General features: G+C 38.0%; 2 protein-coding genes and 4 non-coding genes across 7 annotated transcripts; 4 read left to right on the forward strand and 2 right to left on the reverse strand.

Annotated features, from left to right (window-relative positions):
• Nucleotides 1-645: 645 nt before the first annotated feature.
• On the forward strand, nt 646-2,443 carry tsp-3 (Tetraspanin). The gene is made up of 5 exons (NM_067323.3): nt 646-738; nt 796-933; nt 1,075-1,176; nt 1,219-1,380; nt 2,118-2,443. Exons 1-5 carry the CDS (start codon nt 679-681, stop codon nt 2,325-2,327), a joined length of 672 nt encoding a protein of 223 aa, NP_499724.1. The 5' UTR covers nt 646-678; the 3' UTR covers nt 2,328-2,443.
• An 8,608-nt stretch (nt 2,444-11,051) lies between these two features.
• On the forward strand, nt 11,052-17,445 carry Y43F4A.1 (Leishmanolysin-like peptidase). 2 transcript variants are annotated; one of them, NM_001027699.6, is made up of 12 exons: nt 11,052-11,220; nt 12,074-12,345; nt 12,403-12,520; nt 12,711-12,793; nt 12,851-13,108; nt 13,262-13,373; nt 13,419-13,568; nt 13,616-13,713; nt 14,380-14,469; nt 14,512-14,580; nt 15,728-16,091; nt 17,006-17,445. In NM_001027699.6, the coding sequence occupies exons 1-12, from the start codon at nt 11,134-11,136 to the stop codon at nt 17,294-17,296; spliced, it is 1,992 nt and encodes a 663-aa protein (NP_001022870.1). In that variant the 5' UTR covers nt 11,052-11,133; the 3' UTR covers nt 17,297-17,445. The 2 variants fall into 2 exon arrangements, with proteins under 2 accessions (NP_001022870.1, NP_001022871.1); NM_001027700.4 differs by lacking the exons at nt 12,711-12,793; nt 12,851-13,108; nt 13,262-13,373; ... (4 more) ...; nt 15,728-16,091; nt 17,006-17,445 and having other exon boundaries at nt 12,074-12,183; nt 12,230-12,345; nt 12,403-12,464.
• Y43F4A.6 lies at nt 12,540-12,639 on the reverse strand. The gene has a single exon (NR_052824.1). It is a non-coding gene; the product is annotated as an Unclassified non-coding RNA Y43F4A.6 (non-coding RNA).
• Nucleotides 12,546-12,629, forward strand: Y43F4A.t1. Its single transcript is given in 2 exon segments — nt 12,546-12,582; nt 12,594-12,629. It is a non-coding gene; the product is annotated as a tRNA-Tyr (tRNA).
• On the forward strand, nt 13,131-13,217 carry Y43F4A.5. Its single transcript, NR_052825.1, has one exon. It is a non-coding gene; the product is annotated as an Unclassified non-coding RNA Y43F4A.5 (non-coding RNA).
• Y43F4A.t2 lies at nt 13,142-13,214 on the reverse strand. Its single transcript has one exon. It is a non-coding gene; the product is annotated as a tRNA-Asn (tRNA).
• Nucleotides 17,446-26,633: the final 9,188 nt, after the last annotated feature.

The following is a 26,633-nucleotide window of genomic DNA, read 5'->3' on the forward strand; positions in this document are numbered from 1 at the left end:
TTTTATCAGCAAAATTTTACGCATCCTATGAATGTTTCTACATCTATTTTGAAAAGTAATCAAATTCTATGGAAATATCTAAAGAAAGTTTCAAAAAGGCACAGTGTTTCCGTCTTATAAAAATCCCTCTAAACAATTCCGGCAAAATCCGGCAAACGGTAAATCCGCAATTTCCGAAAATTTAAATTTCCGGCAATTTGACAAACCGGAAATTTGCCGAACTTGCCGAACGGCAATTGCCGCCCACCCTTGTTGCAAATGTTGAAAAACCGCATTTGTCCGAATATTTCAGGAGAATTTATCAGGAATTGAGAAAATTAGGTTCAAATGTCTTAAAGCAAACGTGCAATTTTAATATTTTTCGATGAAGTACCTAATTTTTTAAAATTTGAAAATTAATCTAATTAGAATTAAAGTCGAATAAATTCAGTAATATTGCCGGAACCCTTGATAAACTTAGCAAGCCAAAATAATATATTTTTTAATTTTTGCAAATTTAGAAATTCAAATCTAAAAATAACTCGTTTCTCAAATTATTTTCACTACTTTCCTCCAATGAATCAGCAGAAAACCTTATGCAAACATGACTTGAATTACCTTTTCTGATGTCGTTTGCAGATCTAAACCCGCTTTTTTTGTTTATTATGTTTTTTGGTGATGAAATATTTTCAGCTCACCATGTCATTTTGCACTTTTCTCGCACGGATTTTTCTATTCTTCTTGAACTTGGCGCAAACGGTAAGTACTTTAAAAAAGCAGTTTAGAACTAATCATATGATATTTCAATTTTTTCAGCTTGTCGGTTTTACAGTAATCGCTCTCACACTTTGGATTCGTTTTGATAAAGGCTTCGAATCGGAAATTCGGACTAATATATTGAGGGATAATGATCCGGAGCCATTGGCTGGTGTGAAGTCGGATATTAGAACAGGGGTAGGTTGATGGGGAATGTTTTGATGCCGATGTGCCGAAATTTTCCAAGTGCCGCACATCTCTGGCCTGCATCATGCCTTCCGCATGCCTACAAGTTCCGCTCGCCTGAAATAATTTCATGAATATTTTTTATATTTTCAGATCATTGTCTCTTTCTGGATAATCATCGGATTTGCCATTGCTAATGTGATAATCGGATTTGTTGGCGTTATTGGAGCAGTTATCCGGAGCAAGTATCTATTGGTGAGAGCCTATTCAATACATAGTCCAATATAAAATTCGCAGGCTCCATACTTTCTGTTTATGGTTATCTTGTTTCTTTTGGAAATTGCAATTGGTATTACCGTGTTGGTGAAGAGAAGATCCGTTAGAAGAACTGTCAAGGAATATGTTTTCGATTCGTTCAACATGAATGCCCAGGCTGATATTTCTGCGTTTAATTTTAGAGTGAGTTGGGGAAAAAATGCAAATTATTTTTTTTAATGTTTTGGTAAAAAGAATACGCCATATATAAGGTCACTCCAGGTGGTGAGTTAGGTCAGACTGTACTGACAGAGCCGATAGAGCCGGCAGTAGTACTGTAGAGGTACTGTAGGAGTGATGTATGATTACTGTAGTTTTGGAAGAAGTGACTTTTTGTTTTTTGAAAGGATATTGGTTAGTGGGGGCATAGTTGGGGTACTGTAGGAGTACTGTAGGTGTACTGAAGTTTTGGCAAAAGTAAGATTTTGTCTTTTGAAGGGATATTGGTTAGGGGTTAGTGGGGGCATGGCTGGGGTACTGTAGTAGTACAGTAGGGGTATATTGTAGTAGTACTGTAGGGGTATAAAAAATAAATAAATAAAAATTTTGGCATTTTTGCCCAATTTTTGGCGGTTTTCAAGAATTTTCTAGAAAAACCTGAAAACTTAAAAAATCTAGAAACTGCTAGAACTCTCTAAACAATTTTGGAAACTTCTGAAAAAATTCTAGAAACTGCTAAAACTTTCTAGACAAATCTGGATACCTCTAGAATTTTCTTGAGAGTCCACGAAGCCTGGTTCACAATAATTTTTTCTACATCTATGTTGTTGACAAATGTTTCTCAACTCTACTGTAAAAAAATGTTGGAGCGGCAGACATCTTGCGGGTTCAACTTTGACTTTTTTTAAAAATTAGAGCTGCTTAAAACCATCAAATTTTAGTACAACTGCTGTGGAGCCGAAAATCTGCCAAATTTGAACTGTTTCGCCGGCCAGCCAACATGTTCGTCAGCTGTCTGGGATCGTCTCGATTTTACAATGATGATCTTCGGAATCTGTATGCTGATTATAGTTGTGTTACAAATGTTCACAGCATTTCTCACTGTTCCAATTATTATTGAGAGAAAGAGGGAAACGTCTTATCAACAGTAATTTTTTTTTGGTAATTTTAAGCTTTGTGTGTTTTTTTTTTTGGAAAATCGGGTGTTCCGTTTTTGTCACAAGTTATTCTACGTTTTTTGTAAATAAATGTTGATAATTGTGGTAATTTTGTTGGCTTTTTGCCTAAATATTCTTGAAATAGCTTTAAAAAAAAAGGAAATTTCCATAAATCGCAAATTTCAAAAAAAAAAATTCAGAATTCTTCATTCAGTTCCAGAATTCAATTCCGAAGAATTCTGGAAATTTAGGAACCACTTCAGAACAAAAAAAAATTGAATTTTATATGATTTTTTGAAAATTGGAAAATTCTCAGTTTTTGCCACTTTTTTGGAAGTCGTCATTTAAAGGAATTTAAAATATACTAGTACCAAAACTTTAAATAAAAATGCGAAACCTGCTAACACGCGTGTGTTGATAATCGGCATAATGTCCATTGCACTTATCACCATAAATATTAATAAGATGAGTTATATAACACCTTATCAAAAACCGTTCTATGTCAAATGAAGGACCGTACAAATTGTGAGCCCAGTACGGGTAAACAGAGTGGTTATACTTTTTTTTAGTTCCCGGCAAATCGCAAAACGGCAAATTGCCTATCCGTGAAAGTTTCTACATCTGATGGGGCTATTCAAGTAATGTAGAAAAATGTATTTAAATACATTTGTGACGTCACAAATGTATTTAAATACATGTTTTTATATAAATCGGGAAATTGCAGAAATTGAAAATTTCTGGCAAATCGGCAAATTCCCGGAATTTAAATTTTCGACAAATCGGCAAATTGCCGGAATTGAAATTTTCGGCAAATCGGCAACTTGCTGAAATTGAAAATTTCCGGCAAATCGGCAAACTGGCAAATTGTGGTTTTGCACATTTTTCTGGCAATTTCAGAATTTCAATTTTAATCGGCAAAATGGTGCTGTGCTCCTACATCTATTTTGAAAAGTAATCAAATTCTATGAAAATATATAATGAAAACGGGAAAAAATTTCAAAAAGGCACAGTTTTAAGTGTTTCCGTCTTATTAAAATCCCTATAAAAATTTCTGGCAAACGGCAAATCGGCAAAGTGCCGGAATTGAAAATTTCCGGCAAACCGGCAATGTGCGGATTTGCCGAAATTGCCAAACGACATTTGTCGCTCAATCCTTGTTTCAGAGGACGATGCAAATTGCGAGCCCAGTACGGGGAATCAGAGTGGCTTCACTTTTTTCAAAGAAAAAGTTTCGTGACGTCAAATTGCCAACTAGACTTCTAGATTCTAGTGAACTTCTTTAGTTTAAATTTGGTCTCAATATTCTTGTTTCTGTCATAAAAATGCTATATTTTTAAGGGATTAATACATTTTACAAAGAGAAAATTAAAAAAATGCCGATGTAAAATAATTCAACTTTCCCCAACACCGTCTCAGACCATTCACCTCCACTTTCTCCGTGCTTCATCAATCCTGGGTCATTCAACCAATTTCTCGTCTTCTTCTTTTTTTTCCGTTTTTCTCTCACTTTTCTCTATTTCTTCATCCCCGCACTCACTCACTTTCACGTCTTCTTTTTCTATTTTCATCCTTTTCTCTCGGCCTCTCTGGTTTTCTATTTTTCTAGTGCACTCAAATTTTTCAATACTATTTTTTTCTTTTAGCATGTTTTTATGGCAATCTGTTCTGTGTTTTTTTTTTTTGAAAAATCATCTGTAGAAGGGATAACGAATTGGTGTTCGCATTGATTTATGTTAAATCAATTTTTAAATAATTGAGCAAACTAAATTTTAAAAATTGGATTAATTCCAAGTTCGAAAATAATTTAAAATTTAAAATAATATCAAAATCCAGAAAAATCTTTTTTTTTGTAGTTTCAAGATTTATTTTTTATTTTTATTATAATATTTAAAACACCCTTTAAAAATTCATTAAACAAAAAAAAACATTATTACGGGTACAGAAACTTCAGAGAATGCGTATTGCGCAACATATTTGACGCGCAAAATATCTCGTAGCGAAAACTACAGTAATTCTATAAATGACTACTGTAGCGCTTGTGTCGATTTACGGGCTTGATTTTGGAAATGAGTTTATTTTCGAAAAATGATAGCGATATATTATTTTCTCATACAAAAAATATTTTATCGATAAATTAATTTTTAAATCACTTAAAAATTGAGCCCGTAAATCGACGCTACAGTAGACATTTAAAGAATTACTGTAGTTTTCGCTACGAGATATTTTGCTCGTCAAATATGTTGCGCAATGCGCATTCTCAGAAATTTCTGTTCCGGTAATATCTTGATTTCAAATGTCCCAATTTTAAGCCAATAAATCTAAAAACCCACAGATTAAGTCACGAGATAACTCTTATCTATTTATGAAGATCCTATTAAATCAGAATTTCCCGCAAATTAATTTTTTTTTCGCTTAAATCAACATAAATCTGCGGATCCCTTTCACTTTTAATGTCTAACATCTCGTGTTCTCTTGGAATCCGGGTCAAACTCATTTTCCTTCCGCTTTTCTCTCTTTTATGGCTTCTTTTCTAATCATTTCACTTAATTTCCAAATCTGTCGCGGTTTTTCTGATTTTTGTGGAACTTTCCGTCACATTTTTTTTCTGACAAAATTTGAAATTCTCCAAAAATTATGTTTTATGAAAATATTAGAATTTCCCACCAAATTGTTTTTATTGGAAATTACAATTTCCCGCCAATTTTTTTGTTGGAAGTTTGAATTTCGAGCTAAAAAATTTTTTTTGAGAATTTTTTATTAAAAAAAAAAATTTTTAAGTGTAATCTCGAAGTTCAGACCAAAAACTTCATTTTGAGAAAATTTAAAAAAAATGAATTATCAGCCGAATTGTTTTTCTCATAATTTGTAAATTTCCCCCTACATAGCAATTGCAATACTTGTTTTCAGAAAATTTGAATTTCCCACCAAGAAATTTTTTTTTTCTGAGAATTCTTTTTTTTTTAAAGAATTTTTTCAGTGTAAATTCGAAGTTCAGACAAAACACTTATTTTTGAGACAATTTTAGTTTACTGGCAAAAATTTTTATCAGGAATTTTGAAATTTCAAATTTCTCGTCAGAAATGGTTTGGAAGGAAAATTTTAACATCCTGCCAAAATTAGAAAATTTGAATTTTTCACGAAACATTTTTCTCAGAAAACTCGAACTCCCTCCATTTTCTGAACCTATTTGAATTCCTCACCGAATTAATTTCTCTTTGAAATTTTGAAATTCCCACCAAATTTTTTTCTGGGTGTTTTAAAAAGTATAGAATACCCAAATAAAGTGGCAGTGATAGTTAATAAGTATCTATTCAAATGTATCAAATCCTCTCCTTTCTCAAACTAATCACATCTCATTTCTCATGCTCATTATCAACTTCTCTCCACTCATTCGGGAACCGCAAGCGGGTCCGTTCACTCCCACTCCCTCTCTCTCTCTCTCAATATCCCATGAGCATAATAAGTGAGCTCTAGTCATCACAAACAGAAATGCAAACATGCAATCTGTTGAGTCTTCGCCCCTTTTCCTGTTTTGTATTCAATAGAAGAAGATGAAGAAGAGTATCAAGTGACAAGCACCCTTCTGTCTTTCAACCCATTTTTGGGTGGAACGCTGCTGGCTTAATTTTCATAAATTTATGTGGGTTATTACTCAAATATGTAAAAGGTGATTATACAATGAAAATACATAGGAGGATTATTAATGAGCCGCCCGGTTTGTTTGCTTGTTATCGGTGGACTTATTATGTATGATTTCGGCTTCAAATTTATGTATTAATAATTTTTTATATGAGTTTGATATCTAATTTGAATTACCGCGCTTTTGCCTCTGAACTCCGCCCATATAACCGTGCCGCAATTGGTTTTTTTTTCAATTTCGACAGAAATTCTTCTTTGTTTTGCGTTGCTTGTTTAGTTTTTGATAAAGAAAAAACCATAAATTATTTATATATTTCTTTAAATCAAATCCGGCAAATTTAACCGTTTGCGGAATTTTTTTCATAAATTGTTTTAAAAAACTTTGAAATACGAAAAATTTTTTTGAACAATTTATTTCCTTTTTCTTCATTAAAGGTGGAGTAGCGCCCGTGGGGATTTTGTCCAAATGCACTTAAAATGATCCAAAACAACCGAATATCATAATAAAACACTCCAAAAAATTTTAGATTTTTCATAATTCCGGTCAAAGTTTTGGCAAATTGCCAAACTTTTGAAAAATACGAGCTTTTGAGGAAATTTAAGAAACGTCGCATGCATGTTTCGACCCCTACAATTTTTTAATACAAATAATTTGAACAAAATTAAAACAGAAAAAATGTCGAAAAAAAATTTTTTTTTTGGCCAACTTCAAAAATTATGAGTGGGAAAAACTGAGTAAAAAAAATTTTCAAAATTTTTTTGAGTTTTTTTTAAAGTGAGTAGTAAATTGCCCTTTTTTCCCCCAAAAACTATTTTTTGTCAGAAGTATATTCGCGAATCTCCCTCCACCAAACCGTTTTTTTTTCATTAATCGACTTCGAAAAACGAAATGTACTTCCCATTAACCCAATAAACTTAATATCACTTTCCCCTCTCTTTCACCAACTGCACTCCTCTATTCTATTCATCCTTTTCCCATTAAATTTGAAATCAGAATAGTGTTAGTTCTATTTCAAAAGAGGGTTCAAAAAGAAATGGAGCAGAAGGATATATTGTGTTCATGTTCAAGTACATTACGTGCCCTTTTCAATTAGCTATTGTGTTTTTTAATGCATTGCAAGTTCTAGTGGACCCCCTTCACATTATTGTTTTTGATGCTCAAGCATTATGTAAAAGTATGTAGTACCTACTAACATTTTTCTTTATATACCATTGTTTTAACTTTTAATTGGATAGCTATACATTTTTTTTTAGAATTTCTATTTTATGTAGAAAAAGTATTCTATTAAAGTTGGATTACCAAATCTGACTAGTGAGCTTTTTTACAGCGTCGGGAACTTAATTTTTATTTAATCATCACTCTTCTATAAATATTGTGTTATTTTATTAAGAGTTTATTCGTTAATTTTTGGCCAGTGGGGCTTCAAAATGTCTCATTACGGTATTTGGTAGTTTAGGGTAATTTTGGGTCTAAAAAAGCAAAGTCTCAGATTTCGGTAGTCCACCTTTAAACCCAATTCAATGACCAAAACTTACTTGACCTAGTGTGCGTTAGAAAAATTAGGACCTGATTCATAAAATCTGAGAAACATTTTTTAAGAGATGTAATAATAAAATATTTAAAAAATTAATGCAAAAAATTGCTAGACTTTTTAAATTTTACAGCCGAAGTATTGGTAAGTCGCCACAATATTTTCCCCTTGCAATTTTTGATTACAATTTGTTTTAAAAACATGATTAAAATACAAGAATGATCTGTTTTTTAAATCAACATTTTTAGTCTACTTCCGAAACTATAATATGACCCCAATTTTTGAATGTAAATGTAAAATTTCAAAAAAAAAAAGAAAAGTTTTACTTTTATATTGACTTATTTTAGCACTATGTGAAGTTCTTTTTACTGGTGATCCTTCTTTAAAAAGTTTCGAAGTTCTCTAATATTATTCACTAAAAAGTCCATTGTAATTGTAATAGAATTTTTTTAAAATTTAAATTTAAAAATCCAATTTATCACCAAAATTCTAGTCTGTTTTTCTACCATTCCATCCTTTTGATTCCTTAATCTGTGTACCTAAGAGATTTTTAACACTTGACCGAAAATGGACAAAGAAAGGGGCGAGAAATGAAGAAGTGGTGATAATCAGATTAATCGTCGAATCGTTTCTCCAAATGTTTTTTTGTCTTCTAGATTTCATAGTTTTTTTTTCTGTGAATGATCAAAAGGAACACGACAAACAAACCTTTCCATTAGAGACCTCCTCAATATATTTCCGCCGCCAAAACTCTTGACAATGTGTTCGAAACAACCCATATTTACCGCTTTGAGAGGGATGAAAGGACAACTTAGATGTTGACTAAATAGAGTTATTAGTAGGTTAAAGTAGATTTGTTGCTCCATTTTTCTTTATTGTGACTTTTAGTAGCCAAATAAATAGCCAAAAGTTTCAGAATTTTTGATAGAATTTTAAGTTGGAGTCTTGCATCCAGGAGTGAGCGGCAATTACTGATTGCCGGAAATTTTGAAAAACGGTAATTGCCGGAACAAATTCGGAAATCAAAATTGCCGGAAATATAAATTTGATGCTTTATGTAGATTTAGGAGCCTGAACATGCATTTTAATGAACAATTTTCTATTTTCAAGTTCAAAATTAAAATATTTAATCCTTTAAGGATTGATCATTTTCTTTGAAAAAAAGAAGATCAACCGAATACTAAAAAACTGTGAAAATTTTTTCAAGTTTCAAAATTTAACTAGTTTGAGAATTGCCGGAATTGTCCGGAAATCGGTATATTTGACAAATTCCGCTATTGCCGGAATTGCCTATTGTCGGAAATTTTCAATTGCCGCGCACCATCCAACACATAAATATTCTTGAGAAGTAGGCACGCCTGCCTGCCTCTAGCTTTTAAAAAAAAATATATTCAAATTAAAAAAAATTCATCTCTTGTTCCACAGATTCCAATGAAAGTTCAAGTTCAAAAAGTATTGTTTTCCTCGATTCTCAACATTTTCAAAAATCAAGACATATCATATTACAAGACAGAACCATTTCCCACAGTAACTGGCTTTTCCGTGAAGAAAAGCGAACACAAGTGTTGAAAAGGCGAAAAAATGAGATAAAATCCGGTAGAAAGTGACCACTCGAACTTCTTTTTCCCCTCTCCGGTGCCAAGATCCTCTTTTTCTTCCGTTCTTTATTTATTTTTGTATTTCTATTATTTGAAAAGAGCAAAAGAGTGGATGGGCAGAGAGACATTCAAAGAAACATGCTTACCTTTTCCTGTATGCCAATGACATTACCCCCCCCCCCCCCTCATGTTTCTTCCTGTTTCTGAGTGACTACGTTAATTTTGTAAGGATTTTTTGTTAAAACATGCTTGAATTTTGTTAAAACATGCTGTTTTAAATATTAATATTCAAATTTTGTCTAACATGCGACAGTGCTACAGTATTCTCAAAAAATAACAAAAACTTTAAAAAAAAGTTTAACTTTTTCTTTGACAGTTTTCAAATTGCTGCTTGTAAGGTATACAATTTTTGTTAAACAATTATTTTTGAAATATCTAAAAAAATAAGTTTATTGTCAAAAATATTCAACAGCGCTCAGCTCTACAATTAGTTATTTCCCTAGTTTTTCTAATGAAACGTAGTTTAAAATTGCCATTATGTATTAAATTTAAAATTGGAAATTGTAAAATTTAAAAATACCAGTAGACCCTAAAACTACCAGATATAATAGCAACACTGTTCAAAAAAGTTTTTTGAACTTTTTAAATACGGTTAAAAAAAAACGCCGCATTTTAATTATGTCATACTATTTCTATTTGAAAATTATAAAGGTTCAAAAGTTCTCGAAACCCCCAAAATTTTAAGAAATTTGGCAATTTACCAAAAGTTTGACTGAAAATTTGGAAAACCCTAAAAAATTTTGGACGGTTTTACTGTTTAGAAATGTTTGAAAAAAATCACAAATCAATAAAAAATTGGTCGAGAAAATCACAAAAATGTTTTAGAAAATTATCGACTCCTTGGTAAACCCGGAAAATTCTCGCAATACGGGATGTTAGAAGTTCTACCAAATTCAAGAACAGGGGTGTGCAGCAGGGCTGTGCGGCAACCGGCAACCAAGTTGCCGGTTGCCAGTATTTTTTGAGTTCGGCAACTTCAGCAATTGTCGAACTTTTTCGGCAACTTCGGCAACTGCCGATGTCAATGTCAAACAATTGGTAGCTCAGAAAAAAAGCATTCAGAGAGCCTGAAAAATGCTAAAATTTCACTGTAAACGAAAAAACGGCCATACTATTTTCCAAAACGCTCAAAAATATAATTTCAACAAAAATATATGTTTGACCAATGTCAAAACTTTGAAATCTGGTTGCCGGTTGCCAAAAAGTTGCCACAGTTTCGGCAACCAAAAGTTGCCGGTTGCCGAAATTTTTAGGGTTCGGCAACTCCGGCAATTGCCGGTTGCCGAAAATCTCGGTTGCCGCACAGCCCTGGTATGCAACAAATTCGGCAAACTGAAAAATTATTGTGATCTACCCAGTATGGCGAATTTGCCGAATTTGTCAAATTTGCCATGCTCGGCAAATTTTAAAACTTGCCGCACGCCCCTGCTCAAGATAAAGAGCAAAAATAGAAAAATAGCTCTAAATCTAGTTTCCCAAATATCTCTCTCCTTTTCCCAACGTCTCCCTCCACTATCTAAGTACCATCTCCATGTCCCAGCTATTCATCCTTTTTTGTCTGACCGTCCTTGAACTCTCACCTCCTTTCCCGTTGTTGGATGTTCCAACACCTTAATAATAGAGGGGAAATAACTAGGTCTCCGTTTGCCTTTCTTTCCGTCAACTTTCAATTTTATTAGGATCTCTCAAAACTCACCCCAAAATTAGATTCTAATTACCTTGTTTTCCATGACATCCGGATCAATTATCCAACGTTCATTTTGAAAGTTCGTCGCAAATTTGTATGTTCTAGAATTCAATACTTTGTGTCCTTTTTCTAATTTTTCTCAAATCGAACTCTTCAAAATTCTTTTTTTTTTGTTACCAAAAGTCATTAAAAAGTTTTACAGAACACTCTTCAACAAAATCTCATGTTTCATCGGTGACGTCATTTTCTACCTACAAGATCATCACTTATACACAAAATATTCAATGAAACCCCGGTTAATATTCATATTCTTTGCCTGCTATTTCCTAAATTTCTTGCCCTTCTCAAATCAATTGCCATGTTCTTATCAGGTATTCTTTGAAATATTCATTAATTTTTTTACGGGACAAAAAATTCTAGAATGCGTATTGTGCAACATATTTAACGCGCAAAACATCTCGTAGCGAAAACTACAGTAATTTTTAAGTGACTACAGTAGTCGATTTATGGGCTCAATTTTTGAAAAAAAAAATTAAAATAATTTATTTGTCGATAGAATATTAAAATTAGGTAAGCAAAAAATGAAGAATATCGCTGTCACTATTTGAAAACAAATTAATTTTAAAAATCGAACCGTAAATCGACACTACAGTAGTCAGTTAAACAAATACTGTTGTTTTCGCTATGAGATATTTTGCGCGTCAAATATGCTGTGCAATATGCATTCTCAGAATTTTGTCTTCCTGTATTTAATAGGTAGTTCATTTGCGCGGGAATTCAAAAATAATTACATTTTTTTATTTTTGCAAAATTGAAAAAAAATTATTAAAAAGTATCTAAAAATTTTAAAGTTTTTTAAACAGTAATACCGGCATATTTTCTGTCATTTAAAGCAAAAAAATTTTGACAATTTTTTTAAACCCACAAGTGGTATGCCACCTTTAATTTTACTGTACGTTGGCTACTTTGGCAGCCTGTATCTCGGTTATTTTTAACTTTGCTCAAAATTGACTAACCGTCGAAATCTAGAAAAATATTTTGTCTTCATTTTACTAGTTGAAAATTTTTCGATAAAACTAAAAACAACCAAGATATAAGCTATCAAAAACCATAAGCATTTTTTGAAACAATTTCTCCAAAAAATTTGAAAAATGCGGTAGTTTTTCAAATTTTTTGACCAAAAATTTCATATAACTGAACTAATTGATCTTCTTTGCAATTCAGAATCCACGAATAGAAGACATATTACTGGAAGTGCCAATAGAACACGAACATCCACATCGTCATCGTAGAGGTCTACCAAGTTCAGATCCAACCTCCCCTCCAGTTGAAAAGTTCGCTCCATTGAGAATCCAATTACACTATGACAAAAGTATACAGAATCTGACAGCTGAAGTACAAAATTTTGTGAATACCACATTATTGCCTGAAGCTGTTGGATATTGGGAAAATGCACTAAGAGTTCGACCTATGACGACACCTATTCGGTTGAGAAGGTAGGTTGCAAGAAAAAAATAAATCAAAAATTTGAAGGCACTTTTAAACTTTTTAAGAAAGTGTATCTCCTCATTCTACTACTACAAGCAAGGAATGCGAAATGTTGCATGTGACAAAGGTTGCCGAGAGAGAACAACGTGTGGAGAGGCAGACATTCCCCGTGATCATTTGTTGGTAAGTTGAGACACGCAGCGCCGTGCCGTCGATAGCTCAGTTGGTAGAGCGGAGGACTGTAGAGTTAGCAGGTATCCTTAGGTCACTGGTTCGAATCCGGTTCGACGGAATGCTTTTTTAAATTTTATTAAAATAAGCTCGTTTTAAGCTCGTTTTTGAAAACTTAAAACTTAAAATAGCAATATTTTAGGACTGTTTGGCATGTAATAATACTGATGATTGTAAAACCACTGGAGAACTGGGCGAAGGAGTTAAGGACACAGATTTTATATTGTAAGTTTAGTTTTATAAGTTCAAATTTCAAAAATTACTATATTAATATCACTGCAGATACGTCACTGCGCATGACTCCAAAAGATGCGAAGGCCCTGAAACTCTGTCATATGCTGCTCACTGCCAACAAGAAGCTGACTTTGATCGCCCTATAGCTGGAAATGTGAATCTTTGCCCGAGCGCCTTGTCTGTTCACAATCATGATTACGAAATACTTACGAGCACTGTAAAACATGAAATACTTCATGCCCTAGGATTCTCTGTTGGATTATACGCTTTCTTTCGTGATTCGGAAGGTAAACCTAGGACAAAAAGGTAAGTGGACGAAAAAATTTTTAAAAAAAGTTTCGCTCCCGGGTGGGCTCGAACCACCAACCTTTCGGTTAACAGCCGAACGCGCTGCCTATTGCGCCACGGAAGCACGTCGACAGCGGGCAGGGCGGGCGTATAAGAGTCCTATCATTGCAGGAATCGCTACGGACGACCTACCTCACTGAACAAACAGAAAGGGTATTATGATTGGGATAGCAACACAATAACCACGGTTTTGAGAGAGAATTGGTGGACTGGAGAAGGAAAAGTCAGTTAAAAAAAATTTTGTTTCAAATAAACTTAAAATCTCTAGGTTATCCACCCGATTCACATGATGGTTACGCCAAAAGTTCGAGAAGAAGCGCGAAGACATTTCGGATGTGATAAGCTTGAAGGGGCGGAGCTTGAGAATCAAGGAGGCGAGGGAACCTATTTAACACACTGGGAAAAACGGGCATATGAGGTTTTGAATTCTTTGAAAATAAACAAATAGTTTTTTTTTAAATTCAGAACGAAGCAATGACTGGCACGCACACTCAGAATCCAGTATATTCTCGATTAACGTTGGCATTTTTGGAGGATACGGGATGGTATCAACCTAATTATGAGTAAGAAACAGGGCTGATAATTAGTTTTTCGCTTTTTTTGGAAAAAAACAGCGAAAAAACGAAAAAAAAATCAAAGAATTTGGAAAATCTGTACCATAAAATCTATTAAAAATAATTACAGGCACACAAATTGTGTGAATGCGTATTGCACAACATATTTGACGCGCAAAATATAACTATATCTCGCAGCGAAAACTAGTAGTCATTTAAATGACTACAGTAGTGTCGATTTACGGGCTCGATTTTTTAAATGAATTAAAATGATTTATTTATCGATAGTCTCTTAAAATTAAACCAAGGAAAATTAAATAGTGTTACTATTCGAAAAAAAAAATCATTATAATAATCAAGCTCGTTAATCGACACTACAGTAGTCATAAAAAGAGTTACTGTAGTTTTCGCTACGAGATATTTTGCGCGCCAAATATGCTGCGCAATACGCATTCACAGAATTTTATGTTCTCGTAATAGGCGAAACTAATAGGCAAAACAATATAAAACAATATAGAGAAAATCACGAAAAAAAGAAAGAAGAGTACGATCAAAGCGCGCTTCTCCGTTTGCGAAGTGCTCATTTGCGGCACGGTTTTAAGCTCCGCCCATTCCGCTTGTAAAAATTTGCTACCAGAATTAAACCAAAAACACCTAACGTTCCTCTTTTTCCAGAGTCGCCGAAGATCTTCACTGGGGAAAGCAGCTTGGATGTGATTTCGCGATGAAAAGTTGCGGAGAATGGATTCATGAGAAAAAGATTTTGTTAGTTTCCAATTATTTTATTTTTAAAATTTCTAGTTTCAGAGGTGAAGATGCTTATCCATACTGCAGTGATATAAAGCATGACGGATCAAAGTCGATGGCAATTACTAGGTAATCAATTTTTTTGTTGAAAAATTGCGGTATTACGGGAGGAACACAAGATTCTGAGAATGCGTCTTGCACAACATATTTGACGCACAAAATATCTCGTAGCGAAAACTACATTAATTCTCTAAATGACTACAGTAGCGCTTGTGTCGATTTACGGGCTCGATTTTCTAAATGAATTTCTTTCCGAATAGTGACATATTATTTTCACTTTTTTGCATATTTAAATTTTCTATCGATAAATAAATTATTTTACTCCATTTCGAAACCGAGCCCGTAAATCGGCACAAGTGCTACAGTAGTCATTTAAAGAATTACTGTAGTTTTCGCTACGAGATACTTTGCGCGTCAAATACATATGCTGCGCAATACGCATTCTCAAAGTTTTGTGTGCCTGTAATATTTAAAGTGTAATGGATTTATTCGGATGGGGGCATAAGTTATACATAAATAAATTGTTATTAAAATTGTTTTTTTTGAAAAATAATAACTAAAACATTAAAAATGTGAAAAATGTATTATATAATTTTTCGCGTTGCGGGACCATCCGGATAAATCCATGCGCCTTTATGTGGCAGAAAATTACCCTACACCAGGGGTGGGCGGCAAACGATTTTTTCCGGCAAATCGGCAAATTGCCGGAATTGAAATTTCCGGCAAATCGGCAAATTGCCTGAATTTAAAATTTCCGGCAATCCAGAAAACCGGCAAATTGCCGATTTGCCGAATTTGCCGAAAATTTTCGGAAAATTGTGGTTTTGCACTTATTTTTTTGGAAATTTCAGAATTTTTCCAAAATTGATTTCAAATGGCCAAATAAAACACATTCTATGAATATTCCTACATTTATTTTGATAAGTAAGCAAGTTCTGTAAAAATATCTAGAAAAAACGGAAAAAATGTGTTCCCGTCATGTAAAAAATCCCTCTAAACATTTCCGACAAATCTGATATCCGGCAAATCGGCAAACCGGAATTTTGCCGAAAATAAAAATTTTCGGCCAACCGACAAAGCGGCAAATTGCCGGAATTCAAAATTTCCGGCAAGTCGGCAAACCGGCAATTTGCCGATTTGCCGAATTTGTCGACAAATCAATTTGCCGAACGGCAATTGCCGCCCACCTCTGCCCTACACTACCAATTTTTTCCAGATGTACAACTCAACGTGATTCTCTAGCATTGTGCAACCTTGTACCATTCCAAAAAGAGCTCCCTTCCCAATATCGTAATTTTATGAGCCTCCCCGGAGTGAACCCTGATGGAGCAAAATATTACGGTGGCTCAGTTGAAATGGCTGATTATTGCCCGTTTTTACAAGAATTCGAATGGAAACTGATCGATAAAACTCAACACAAGGACTCGAGATGTGAACTTGAAGGGAATGGTAAAGAGGGAGAGGATATTCTAGAGGTTTATGGAGCAAATTCCAAATGTTTCGAATTTCCGAAACCGTGGACTGAGAGAAAGTGTGGGAGGATTCGAGTTTTATCGCATTATATGGCTGGGTGTTATGAGGTGAGATTTTCTCTTTACAGTCACAAAAAAAAATTGTTTGAATTTTGGACCACTAGACATTTTCAAATTATTTTTCCAAAATCTTCTTAAAAATTTTTTTCGGTAATTTTCAAAAGTATATTTCGATTCCAAGCTTTTTCAGTGCAATTTTTCACTAGAGGATCGTAAAAAAGAAGATTTTTTTGCAGATTTTGGTAGACTTTGTTTTTAAGTTTTTTTTAATATTGGGTCAAGCATTCCAAGCAACTTTTTGAAAAAATTCTGAATTCCCTCAAAAAAAAATTTTCTGAAATTGTTTTTAAAGTTTGCAAAATATCTGTCTAATTTTAGAGATCTTTAAAACTGTCACAAGTCTGCAAAAAAACAACTTTCGAATTTTATAAAGCTGCAATTACCTATGCGAAATAGTAAAAGTTCATTGTTGGGCTTAAGAACAATTATGCCAAATTTTAAAGGTGGTGCAGCTCCAGTGAGGAAATTGTTAAAAACCGCTCCAATGGTCCTAAAATAACCGAATATCATAATAATACTTTTCGGAAAAATTTTGAAGATTTTTTATTTACTGTCAAAAAGTGAAAAATTACTCAGTTTTTGCCACTCATAATCATAATTTTGGAAGTCGACCAAAAAAAATAATTGTTTCTAAATTTTTTATACTTTAATTTTACTTCAACTATTTATTTTTAAATATTGTAGGGGTCGAAACATCCTCATAAGATCTCATAATTTCAAAATTTTGGCAATTTGCCAAAACTTTGTCCTGAAATTATGAAACATTTAAAATTTTTTAAAAGTGTTTTATTATGATATTCGGTTGTTTTGGATCAATATAAGTGTATTTAGACAATATCCCCACTGGCGCTACTCCACCTTTAAGTATTTTGCTGGAAAAAAATCAGTTTAAAAATTTTCAGCACCAATGCACAAATGGAACACTCTATGTTGGTTCTTATAATGCAACAGATATGTATCCATGTTACGCTGAAAATCAAAAAATACACATCAAAAAAGTTGTTGATGGATGGCTTCGAGAAGGTTCCCTGATATGTCCAAAATGTGAAGATTACTGTACCAACTGTGGACCGCCCATCGTCATACCAGATTACATTGGAGATCCTGAACTTGATGAGCCTTGCTCTTCTAACTTTAAATTATCAGTTTTAGCGTTTTTATGTTATTTAATTTTTCTTCACATTCGATCATAGTTTTGGCGGTTTTTATGTTCAGTTTTTTCAACGATTCGGGTTTATTGGGGCGTTACCGGTCCCGGATTTCTTAATATTTTCCAACACTTCTTTCCAAAAACTAATTAATTCCGGTGTATTTGATTTGCAATGAAATTGTTTTTTAAGCGATTGTTTCCATCACTCATAATCAGAATTTGAGAGTAAAACACGAACAACCCCGACAAAATAGACCATATAGAGGCGAATCCAATTATCGAATTTTCTTGTGACCGGCAAGTTAAAATAATCGATAATATGTAGGCTTCAGTGAAGTTGTTGACCGCCCAGTGTAAGCGGGTTGGGGAGCCGCAACTGGGGTCAAGCCGGAAGAAGAGTCTAAGAGAGAACTGGCGTTTGCAGAGTGCCGAGCGAAGAGGAGGATAAGCGGTGTGAACGAGTAACACATGTTATTTCCATGAAACCCCATTTATTAGCTAAGGAATGATAGAAAGGGAAGTGTTTAAATAGAAAGGAATTAAATTAAAAGAAGGAACGTGCCGCTGGTGCGGCGACGAGACGAGTGAAGGGAGTTGAGGTAAAACTAATTTAGGCCAGCGAATTAGGACGAGCAAGGAGGGCGCGCGCGGTGAGACCCGCGGCGCACACTCGCTGCGAGACCATTGAGCTTGGCGGGAGATTCAAATGAGGGCGCGCATTAGATTGGAGAAAGGGGGAGATAGAGCGACTGGAAAGGAGCGGTTTATAGGTTTTCTGGTACGGCGAACACGATGGGAGTATTCGCGAGTGTCTCAGAGTACCAGATAATTGGGAGATGGGATCATCTCACAACACTCCGGGGTTGAAAACGTCGACGTGACGGCCGTCGTTGTGTGAAGGAAGTAGTTGTAGTACACAGGCTTCTTGACCCTTCGTGGTAGAATAGGTCTTGAGCGACCAGGAATTGCTGTGGGCAATTCCTCGGTTGTGCTCGGGTCCTGGTACTCAACTTCGTCCTTACTGTCAACGTGGACTTGGTCTAAGTCGGGGTTTTCGAAATTATCTACTTCTCCTACCCTTTCGTGTAAATCTAAGCGGGCGTTTTGAATAGTAGAAGTATTGGGGACTAAGGGGATCATGGTATTATTTTGAATTTTTGGTGAAGGGTTCTCAGTAGCTTCAGTTACGTTTGGGCAAGTCTCACGAGGAAAAAGCTCCGGAGAGTAATGTTCGTCGGGTGAGTCAAAAAGGGCAGCGGATGGAATAGTCAAAGGGGGAGCCGACGGATGTTGAACGGTCATTCCTGCATCCATCAAACACTCTTGACCATCTTCCCGATTTTCCGTATCAGGAAGACTGTCCATATCCGAGGATTGGACTTCGAGTGGAATGAGTTGGCATACGGACCTTTTGTACAACTTCCCCTTGCATTTTACCACTGCTGTACGGATTTCATCCGTCCTTTCTGACCTATTGACTTGTACGATTACTCCTAGAGGCCAATTCTGTCGCTTGACTAGGTTGGTGTTTACCAGCACTACTTGTCCGACCGTTGGTTTCAGATCAGCGCACCTCACATTTCTGTGATGGTTCTGTCTGAGATTGATTATGTAACCTAGCGACCAGTATTTCCAGAGAAGCTCGATGGTTTCTTCCAGGCTTGCAAGATGAGCGCGTACTCTTTGTTCGGGGACACCGCTGGGAGCGGATGGTGTGAACTCGGTGGGTGGCGTCTCGATCATGACTCCCGGGTTCAGGAAATCGCATGGTCTGATGGCAATCATATCATCCGGTTGGCGTGAGTGTTGCATGAGCGGGCGGTTATTTACCATAGCTTGAGCACTAGAAACAATGTATGACAACGTGAAGTAGTCGAACCTGTCTGCTCCGCATACTTTAAGGATCTGATGCTTCACCAAACCTACAATTCTCTCATACATCCCGCCTTGCCATGGAGACACGGGGGTGATGCGGAAAAAGTGGATGGATTGCGTGGCCATAAAGGATGTCAGAGGGTCGGAATGATGTTCCCACGTTGAGATATCATCGTTTAGAATTGATCCACCTAAGATAAATGCTGGAGCGTTGTCAGAATAGACCATTTTTGGGACTCCCACCTGATGAAAGATGGTTTTTAGAGCCATAATGAATCTCTCCGTACTACCGTCAGACACTACTCTTAAGATGGTCGCCCTAGTGGTGAAACACGTATAGATTAGCACGTAGGCTTTTCCGGTTGAAACTCCGTCGTCTTTACTATATTCTACAGGCCCCATGTAATCAAGACCGGCATTTTGGAACGGGGTCGAAGGCGTTGTTCTGCTTTCAGGCAAAGTCATAGAGTGCGGGTATGGAAAGGGTAATCCATGAACCTTTTTGCACTGAATGCATTTGCTGATCACAGATCGAGCTACTGAGCTGTCGTTCGGTAGCCAGTATCTTGTGCGCAGAGCTGCCCTAGTGTACTGTTCCGGTAAATGACCGTTGATCTCGTGAGTTTCGAGCATTAGAAGATTAGCAAGCGGATGTTTCGGGTGAACCAGAATTGGCTCGTTAGCTTCAGCGGGCAGAGTCGGTGACTTAGCTTGCTTCAGCACACGATATAGCCCGTCAGGTGCAACATAGTACCTCAATGATGATGGAAATGTGAGCCCTTGCTCCGCGCATTCTTTGTAATGCTGAAGGAAGATATAATGTCGTGCGACCCGTCTCTTCTCGAGAAGATTGGGTGCCATCATAAACTTCTCCAGAATCCAAGAAGTCGGAACTTTTCCCTTACGCATTTTACTGATAGCTAAGAGGGTCCTATAGGTGACTAACATTAATTTTCGTAGAGAGTTGGTGTACCGAAAGGAGATGATCGATTCGAATTTGGAAGGTAATTCAAGAATATGTAAGACTGTTTCGGAAGCGGGTGGTTTTTCAGCTTTTTCCATGAGAGGTTTCTTCGTCTTCTTGGTTTTTGGGTCAAGAATCTCTGCGAATACCACTGCCTGGAATTCCGCTGGGCACGTGAATGTTCCTTCAATCTTACATGGCCAATCTTCCGGTTTCTGTTTAAGAAATTCCGGTCCGTTGAACCACAAGTCACTATTCTGGAGTTCTGATGTGCTCATGCCTCTAGTCGCGATGTCTGCGGGATTGTCTTTTGTCGGACAGTGGTGAATGGAAGTATCGATGCCGCATTCACTCATTCGTGTTTGATTGAGATGAATTTGGTCAATTCGATTTGCCACCCAGACACGTGTGTTCTTTTTCGACAAAATCCAGTACAGAGCGCAAGAGCTATCAGTGAATAAGCGGATGTTGGTTACTTTACAACGAAGCTCCTTCACGATGGAAGAAGCCAGATTTGAGCCAATCTCGATTCCTAACAATTCTAATTTTGGGATCGTCCAATTCGTCTCCCTAGATGGCTTAATCTTATTCTTGCTTGTGATCAAGGAGATCACTGGAGGTCTATCGTCACCATACGAGAAGTAGACGTACGCGGCTGCTGCATAGATGTCTTGAGAAGCGTCCGAGGAGATCAGTAACTGTATGTCTTTGTATTCGAAGTCAGTTGTCAGTCTTCTCGGTACCGTTATTGTACGATCTATGAAGGAAGCTTGGATTGCTTGCCAGTCATCTAGCAGGTGTTTAGGGATAGGATCTTTCCAGTTTACTTCGTGAGACCACAGCTTTTGAATAAGCCTTTTCATTGAGACTTGAATCGGTGAGATTAGTCCCAATGGGTCGAAGGTTTCAGCCATTTTAGAAGCAACGTCTCTTTTGGTGGGATGCATGATGGTTTGGACATCGGCGATTTTGATGGTGTACGTATCTGCGTCTGGGCTTGAATTCCACTTCATTCCTAGTAACTTGATTGTTCTAGCGGATACTCTGTCTTTTGGGTCTATTTTCTCCATACTCTCATCATGGTTTACCACAAATTCCCGAATGTTCATCTTCATATGTGAGAAGATTTGTTTCAAGCGGGTGATGCGATTCATGATTAAGGCTAGATCATTTGTCCCAATCAGAATATTGTCGACGTACAAGTTGTCAAGGATGTCGTTGTTCAGCTCGTCTGGATTGTGTACCAAGAAATGTACAATCGTTGAAGCCAATAAATTGGGACTACAACTCATGCCAAATGGTAGGCGCACAAACCGTTTGGTGCAAATATTATCCCTCGTAATCGGCTTATTTAAATCTGTTAGCCATAGAAATAGAGTTAAGTTCCTAAATTCGGGCTGTACTTGAACCTGATGAAAGGCTTTTTCAAGATCTCCTACGATCATCAGTTTAATGAACCGTGAGCGGATGAGGATGCCGAAAAGAGGAATAACCATGTTTGCTCCCGCATGGACCACGTCATTGAGACTCAATTGACCTACTGCGTGGCTGGATGCGTCGTAGACGACCCGCACTTTGGTGGTGTTTGAGGACTCTTTGATCACGGCTCTGTGAGGCATGTTATAGTTGTACTTAGTCTCTAATTTCATGTTTGGGGTAACAGATTCGATGATCCCACTTGCTTCCTGGGTTTTAAAAATTTCGTCGTATTGTTTAAGTAAATTTGGATTTTTGGAATTTTTGAGAGCGTTAACCGTAGCGTGTAATCTTTTCACGGCCACCTCATAGTTGTCTTTCAAGCGTACTTCATTTCCATTTAGTGGAAAGGCAACTTCGAGAATCCCTTCTGGTGTATACCTTAGGGTGTTCTCGAATGATGCCTGTAGATCTTTAGCGGATGTTGTAGTATGGTCATTCAAGGGCTGTGCCTCGATGCCAATGTTTTCTAATTTCCACTGTTGTTCTACCTGAAGTGTTAGGGCTAGATTCGGGTCTTCTGGGTTGGGGCCGTTGATGAGAGCGGATGCATGCATGAATGTTTCACTAGTGACTTCGATCTGGGTGTGATTTTGGTAGATTGTTTTATCAGGGACTGGATGTACAATGTGTCCGAAGTCCGTGATTTCTACCAGCCTCCCAGACGGAAGAATATGTTTCTTGGTCTCTGGGTTAGCGTTAAGCCATGCCAGTAGATCGTTACCAAGAATCATATCGATTCTTCTACCATTGTAAATATTGGTAGAAGTAATCTCAAAGTGTGCAGAATCGGAAAACGTTGGAAGAAAGGTTAGGAGCGGGTTGATAGTGGGGATAGCGGATGTTGGAGAAAGAGTACTGTGGGTATGAAAAGAATCGGAAACATTTGAGGCTGGCGGCAAAACAGCTGTTGACAGGGGCCTCGGTACATTTGTCCCCCTGCCTGCCCAAAACCGCTTATTGCTGGTTTTGTCCCAAATGCCGGCCTTCCCGGCTAGCTCGAAAAAACTGCTGGGGCGGCGGAGCCGTTGGCGGATAGTTTTTCAAGTCCCTATAATACTCTTTCAGCGTACACCCTCCCGTGTGATGCAACCCTTGACAGAGAATGCATTTCATCAAGCATCTGCACTGCTCTACGCTGTGGTAGCCCGTGCAGATTGGGCATAGACGAGATGCGTTTAAGGCTTGCCTGAAGTCTTTGCTAGAGAGCGTACATCTCAATGTGTGATGACTCCCTTTGCATGCTTTGCAAGTCTTTTTGGTGGTACCTTCGTATAGGGGGAACGTTCTCGGGAGTAAGCGGAGCACTGGTCCTTGCTTCCCCGGAGCGTTGTACCCTGGTAAAGATTCCCCCGTGTTACTGTCGTAGTAGGTCTTCGGGTGATCTTCTCGTTTGTATACCGGTTTGTCGGCCAAGGAGATCGAGGTCTTTTTTCCATTAGGGTTTCCCTGATTCTGAGTGGTGGCGTTGGCGTGATTGATTTGACCTGAGTATGGGATCCCAAGTGGTCCTACTTCGGTTTCGCTTTCAGCGGTTGGTAAATGTCTAAGGGCCAAGATTGATTCTCTGGCCATGTCGTCAACGCAGGTCGTGACATAGTCAAAGATTTCTTGGAATGTCGCATTTTCTCCTTTCGAGCCCCAGAACTGAGTGACTCTTGTGCGGATAGCGGGTGGTAGGCGAGATGTGAGAGGTGTGAATGTTCTCTCATCATTCGCTGCTAAACCGGAGTTCACTAGTTGTTCGACAAGAATGGAATGTTTTGCGATCGCCCTTCGCATTTCTCGCACGTCTGATTGAGGGAAACCGATAGCGTGGATTTGGGCTAGAAGGCTGGTCTTATTCTCATCCTTCCCAAACACAGATTTGAGAGACGTGATGGTCTTCTCAAGCGCCTTAGCCGTTACGTGGTCTCTAGAGATGCAGTCACGCGCTTTGCCTAGTAGGTGAGTTTTTAAGATCATAAATTTGTTTGCTTGATTTAAATTTTCGTTTTCCATTACCGATTCTTTGAAGTCGGTAAGGAATGAGTCAATATTTGAGTTACCATCATATTTGCCTAGGTACTTTAATAAGTTTTGAGTATCGTGACTACCATTATTCTTCACCTCGACGTATCGGATTTCGGTACGTGGTTGAGGAGGAAGCGGTTGCTGGTTGTTGTCGTCGTCGGAATCAAACTCATATTCGTACTCGGAGCCAGTGGTTTGCTGTTGCTGAGCCGTTTCATGGGTTGGCTGTGGCATAGCTGGTCTACTGGTCTCTTCGGCGACGGTAGTATTTAAAATTTTGGGCTCCACAATTAACTTTTCTGTAGCTTCCATTCTGTCGGTGAGCACGTGTACTGAGCGGCCTTGTGAAATCAACTCTGATTGCATCTGACTCTGACTTGTGGCAATAGCTTCGATAGCCGCCAGGAGTCTGTGCGTGAGTGTGTCTTCACCGCGAGGTGGTGCATATTGGAGGAGCGGATGAAAAGCCGAGTATTCATGAGCTCCTGCACTTGGATAACCCACCTGGCTGTTTATGACCTGATGTGTTTGCAAGGCAGGCGCATTCAGAACTCTTTGTGGCGTAATTCGCGTACCTGGGCCCGTAGTTGTAGGGGCGTGTTGGACGAGGAGTGGGGTCTCCGTCGGGCCCTGTTTGAGCTGCTCACGTTTCCCTTGGAGTACCCCTTTTGTAGTTGTCTGGATCCTTTGTTCAAGCGGCTGCTGGCGGTGAGTAGTACCACCATTGGTATGAGCTGGAGCACCGAGTTGTTGACCATGTTGACCATGTAGATGGTAAGCGGCAGCGGATGACATCGGAGCAGTGGCAGATGACGGCGGAGCAGCGGCAGATTGAGTGGGAGCAGCAGCAGATGATGTTGGAGCAGCAGGAGCCATTGGAGATCTCTGTGGGTTCGCGGGGTCGAGCAAGTTCGCGATTTGTAATTCATCGTGCAGGCTCAGTCCCTCGTTGTCCCAAACCATGCCTGGTGAAGATAGACGAGGGGTTCCTGTAGACGGCGTGCTACCGTGAGGAGTTCGAAGATCAGAGATGACACGATGATCGGACGGCCCATTGTTCTGAGCGTGGTCCTCGATCGTTGCCTCAATGTCTCTTCTTTCCTCGTCGTTGGCGTCGTCCTCGGTGGTGGCCCCTGTTTCTACGTCGGTGGTTGCTAGCAGAGATGGATCGAAGTGGGTGATGGGGATGTTTCGGCTTCTCATTTCAGTCTCAAGCTGTTGGATGTCGTGAGTCAGGTGATCTACGAATCTAGCGGTTGATGACTTTTCGAGGTAGTCGAGCACCTCCTGGTGATGTTGATGGCGATTGGGATCGACCATCATTTCCGTGTCACGGAATTTGTCAGAGATGAGGTCACGCATACCTTCGAGTGCGACCAAGATCGTCTGAAGACGAATCAGTAGTGCGTCGAGGTAAGTCGAGTCTTCGCTGCTGACGAGTTGATCCTGAGGCATGTTCAGGAGAATTTCCATTTTTGCCTCAGTCTCGGCCAAGATACGCTTGGCTGCGTCAACCTTGTGGTTGATACGCCTTTTGAGGGGGCCCACGATACGTGTCGCCAAGGACACCTGTCCTCGTGTACGTTTTTTCGTGGGTTTCCCGCAATTGGCTGGAGTTGGAGGGACCGCTGTGCCGCCTTCTGAGGCGTGGCGACGCCGTCCCGGTGATGGAGATCGGGAAGATCCGAGAGTCATGATAGTTAGGAGAGATGAGGGTGATTGTCCGAAGACAATAATTAAACCAGTAACCTAAAAGAAATTAGAATTTAAAGGAGGTTAAGGTGATAATGAAGAAGTAAAAAAGGAAAGTAGAACGGAAGGGTGTACAAGGCTACCAGTGCTACTTATTTAGTGAATCGCTCAAGGCGAGACGGCGGCCCATTCAAGGGTGGATCGCTCAAGGCGAAACGGCGGCCCATTTAAGGGTGGATCGCTCAAGGCGAAACGGCGGCCCATTTAAGGGTGGATCGCTCAAGGCGAAACGGCGGCCCATTTAAGGGTGGATTGCTCAAGGCGAAACGGGGCCCATTAAAGGGTGGATCTCTCAAGGCGAAACGGGAGGCCCATTGAAGGGTGAATCGCTCAAGGCGAAACGGGAGGCCCTTTGAAGGGTGAATCGCTCAAGGCGAAACGGGAGGCCCAGCTTGATCAAGGCTAGGTAATTGGATTTTTTTTTTAAATGTTGATTAATTAGTGGATTTGTGAGTAGTAGTGGAAGCTATGCGCATAAATTTCAAAGAGTCAAAACCTTTTCTTTGGAGTTACCGCTGAAAAAGTATTTGTTCTAGAATTTGTTACGCTAACTAGTACTATACTCTTGGACTTATCCACTATTTAATTTTTTGAAGTTTTTGGATATCCTGGAGTTTTGTCAAATTGTCTTCCTACTCTGTCTTCTCAACTACTGTTCCTGATTACCACTGTCTTACTTTGACTTGACGTACGTCTGTGTCGAAGCGGATGATGATATGAGGAAGAAATTGAATTTGAAAGATGTTTGTTTATGTTCTAAACTAACGGTCATAGGATGTCGACGTCTTAAAGTCGTAGTCAGCACGGATGTCTACTTGATAGTCGGTGTCATTCTGCCACTCTGACTGTGCGCTAAGTGATCACGTGGTATAATAAACATTCTTTGAATTCGAATTTCAGCTTTTTCTAGATTCAGCTCAGTGGTATCATTGAATGATCGAGAGTTAAGAAAACGTAGACTAGCCCCAGAATACCTAGTAACTTTGTTTAAACTAAACTAAGTTTTTTATTAACCAGCAAAGGTTGCTGTCGCAACCCTTTTTTAAATTTTGTGATTTCTTTGGAATGCTCTTTGGATTCTGATCTCAATTATTCGTGGTGAGTAAACCATAAGAAACTTGTAGTTGAAGCGGTAACCTCTTCGTGATAAAAAAATTATTTTTAAAGGATTTATATAATTTAAAATTTTATGTGATTTCCCTTGTGATTACTTTTTAACTAATATAAGTGTCATGTGAGCACTTATTCCGATTAGGTGAGTTCTCTCCGGGGGTTTAGGTTTAAAAATGTTTAAGTGATT

The sequence above is a fragment of the Caenorhabditis elegans genome, chromosome III (assembly GCF_000002985.6).
Source record: "Caenorhabditis elegans chromosome III".
NCBI classification, from domain to species: Eukaryota; Metazoa; Nematoda; class Chromadorea; order Rhabditida; family Rhabditidae; genus Caenorhabditis; species Caenorhabditis elegans.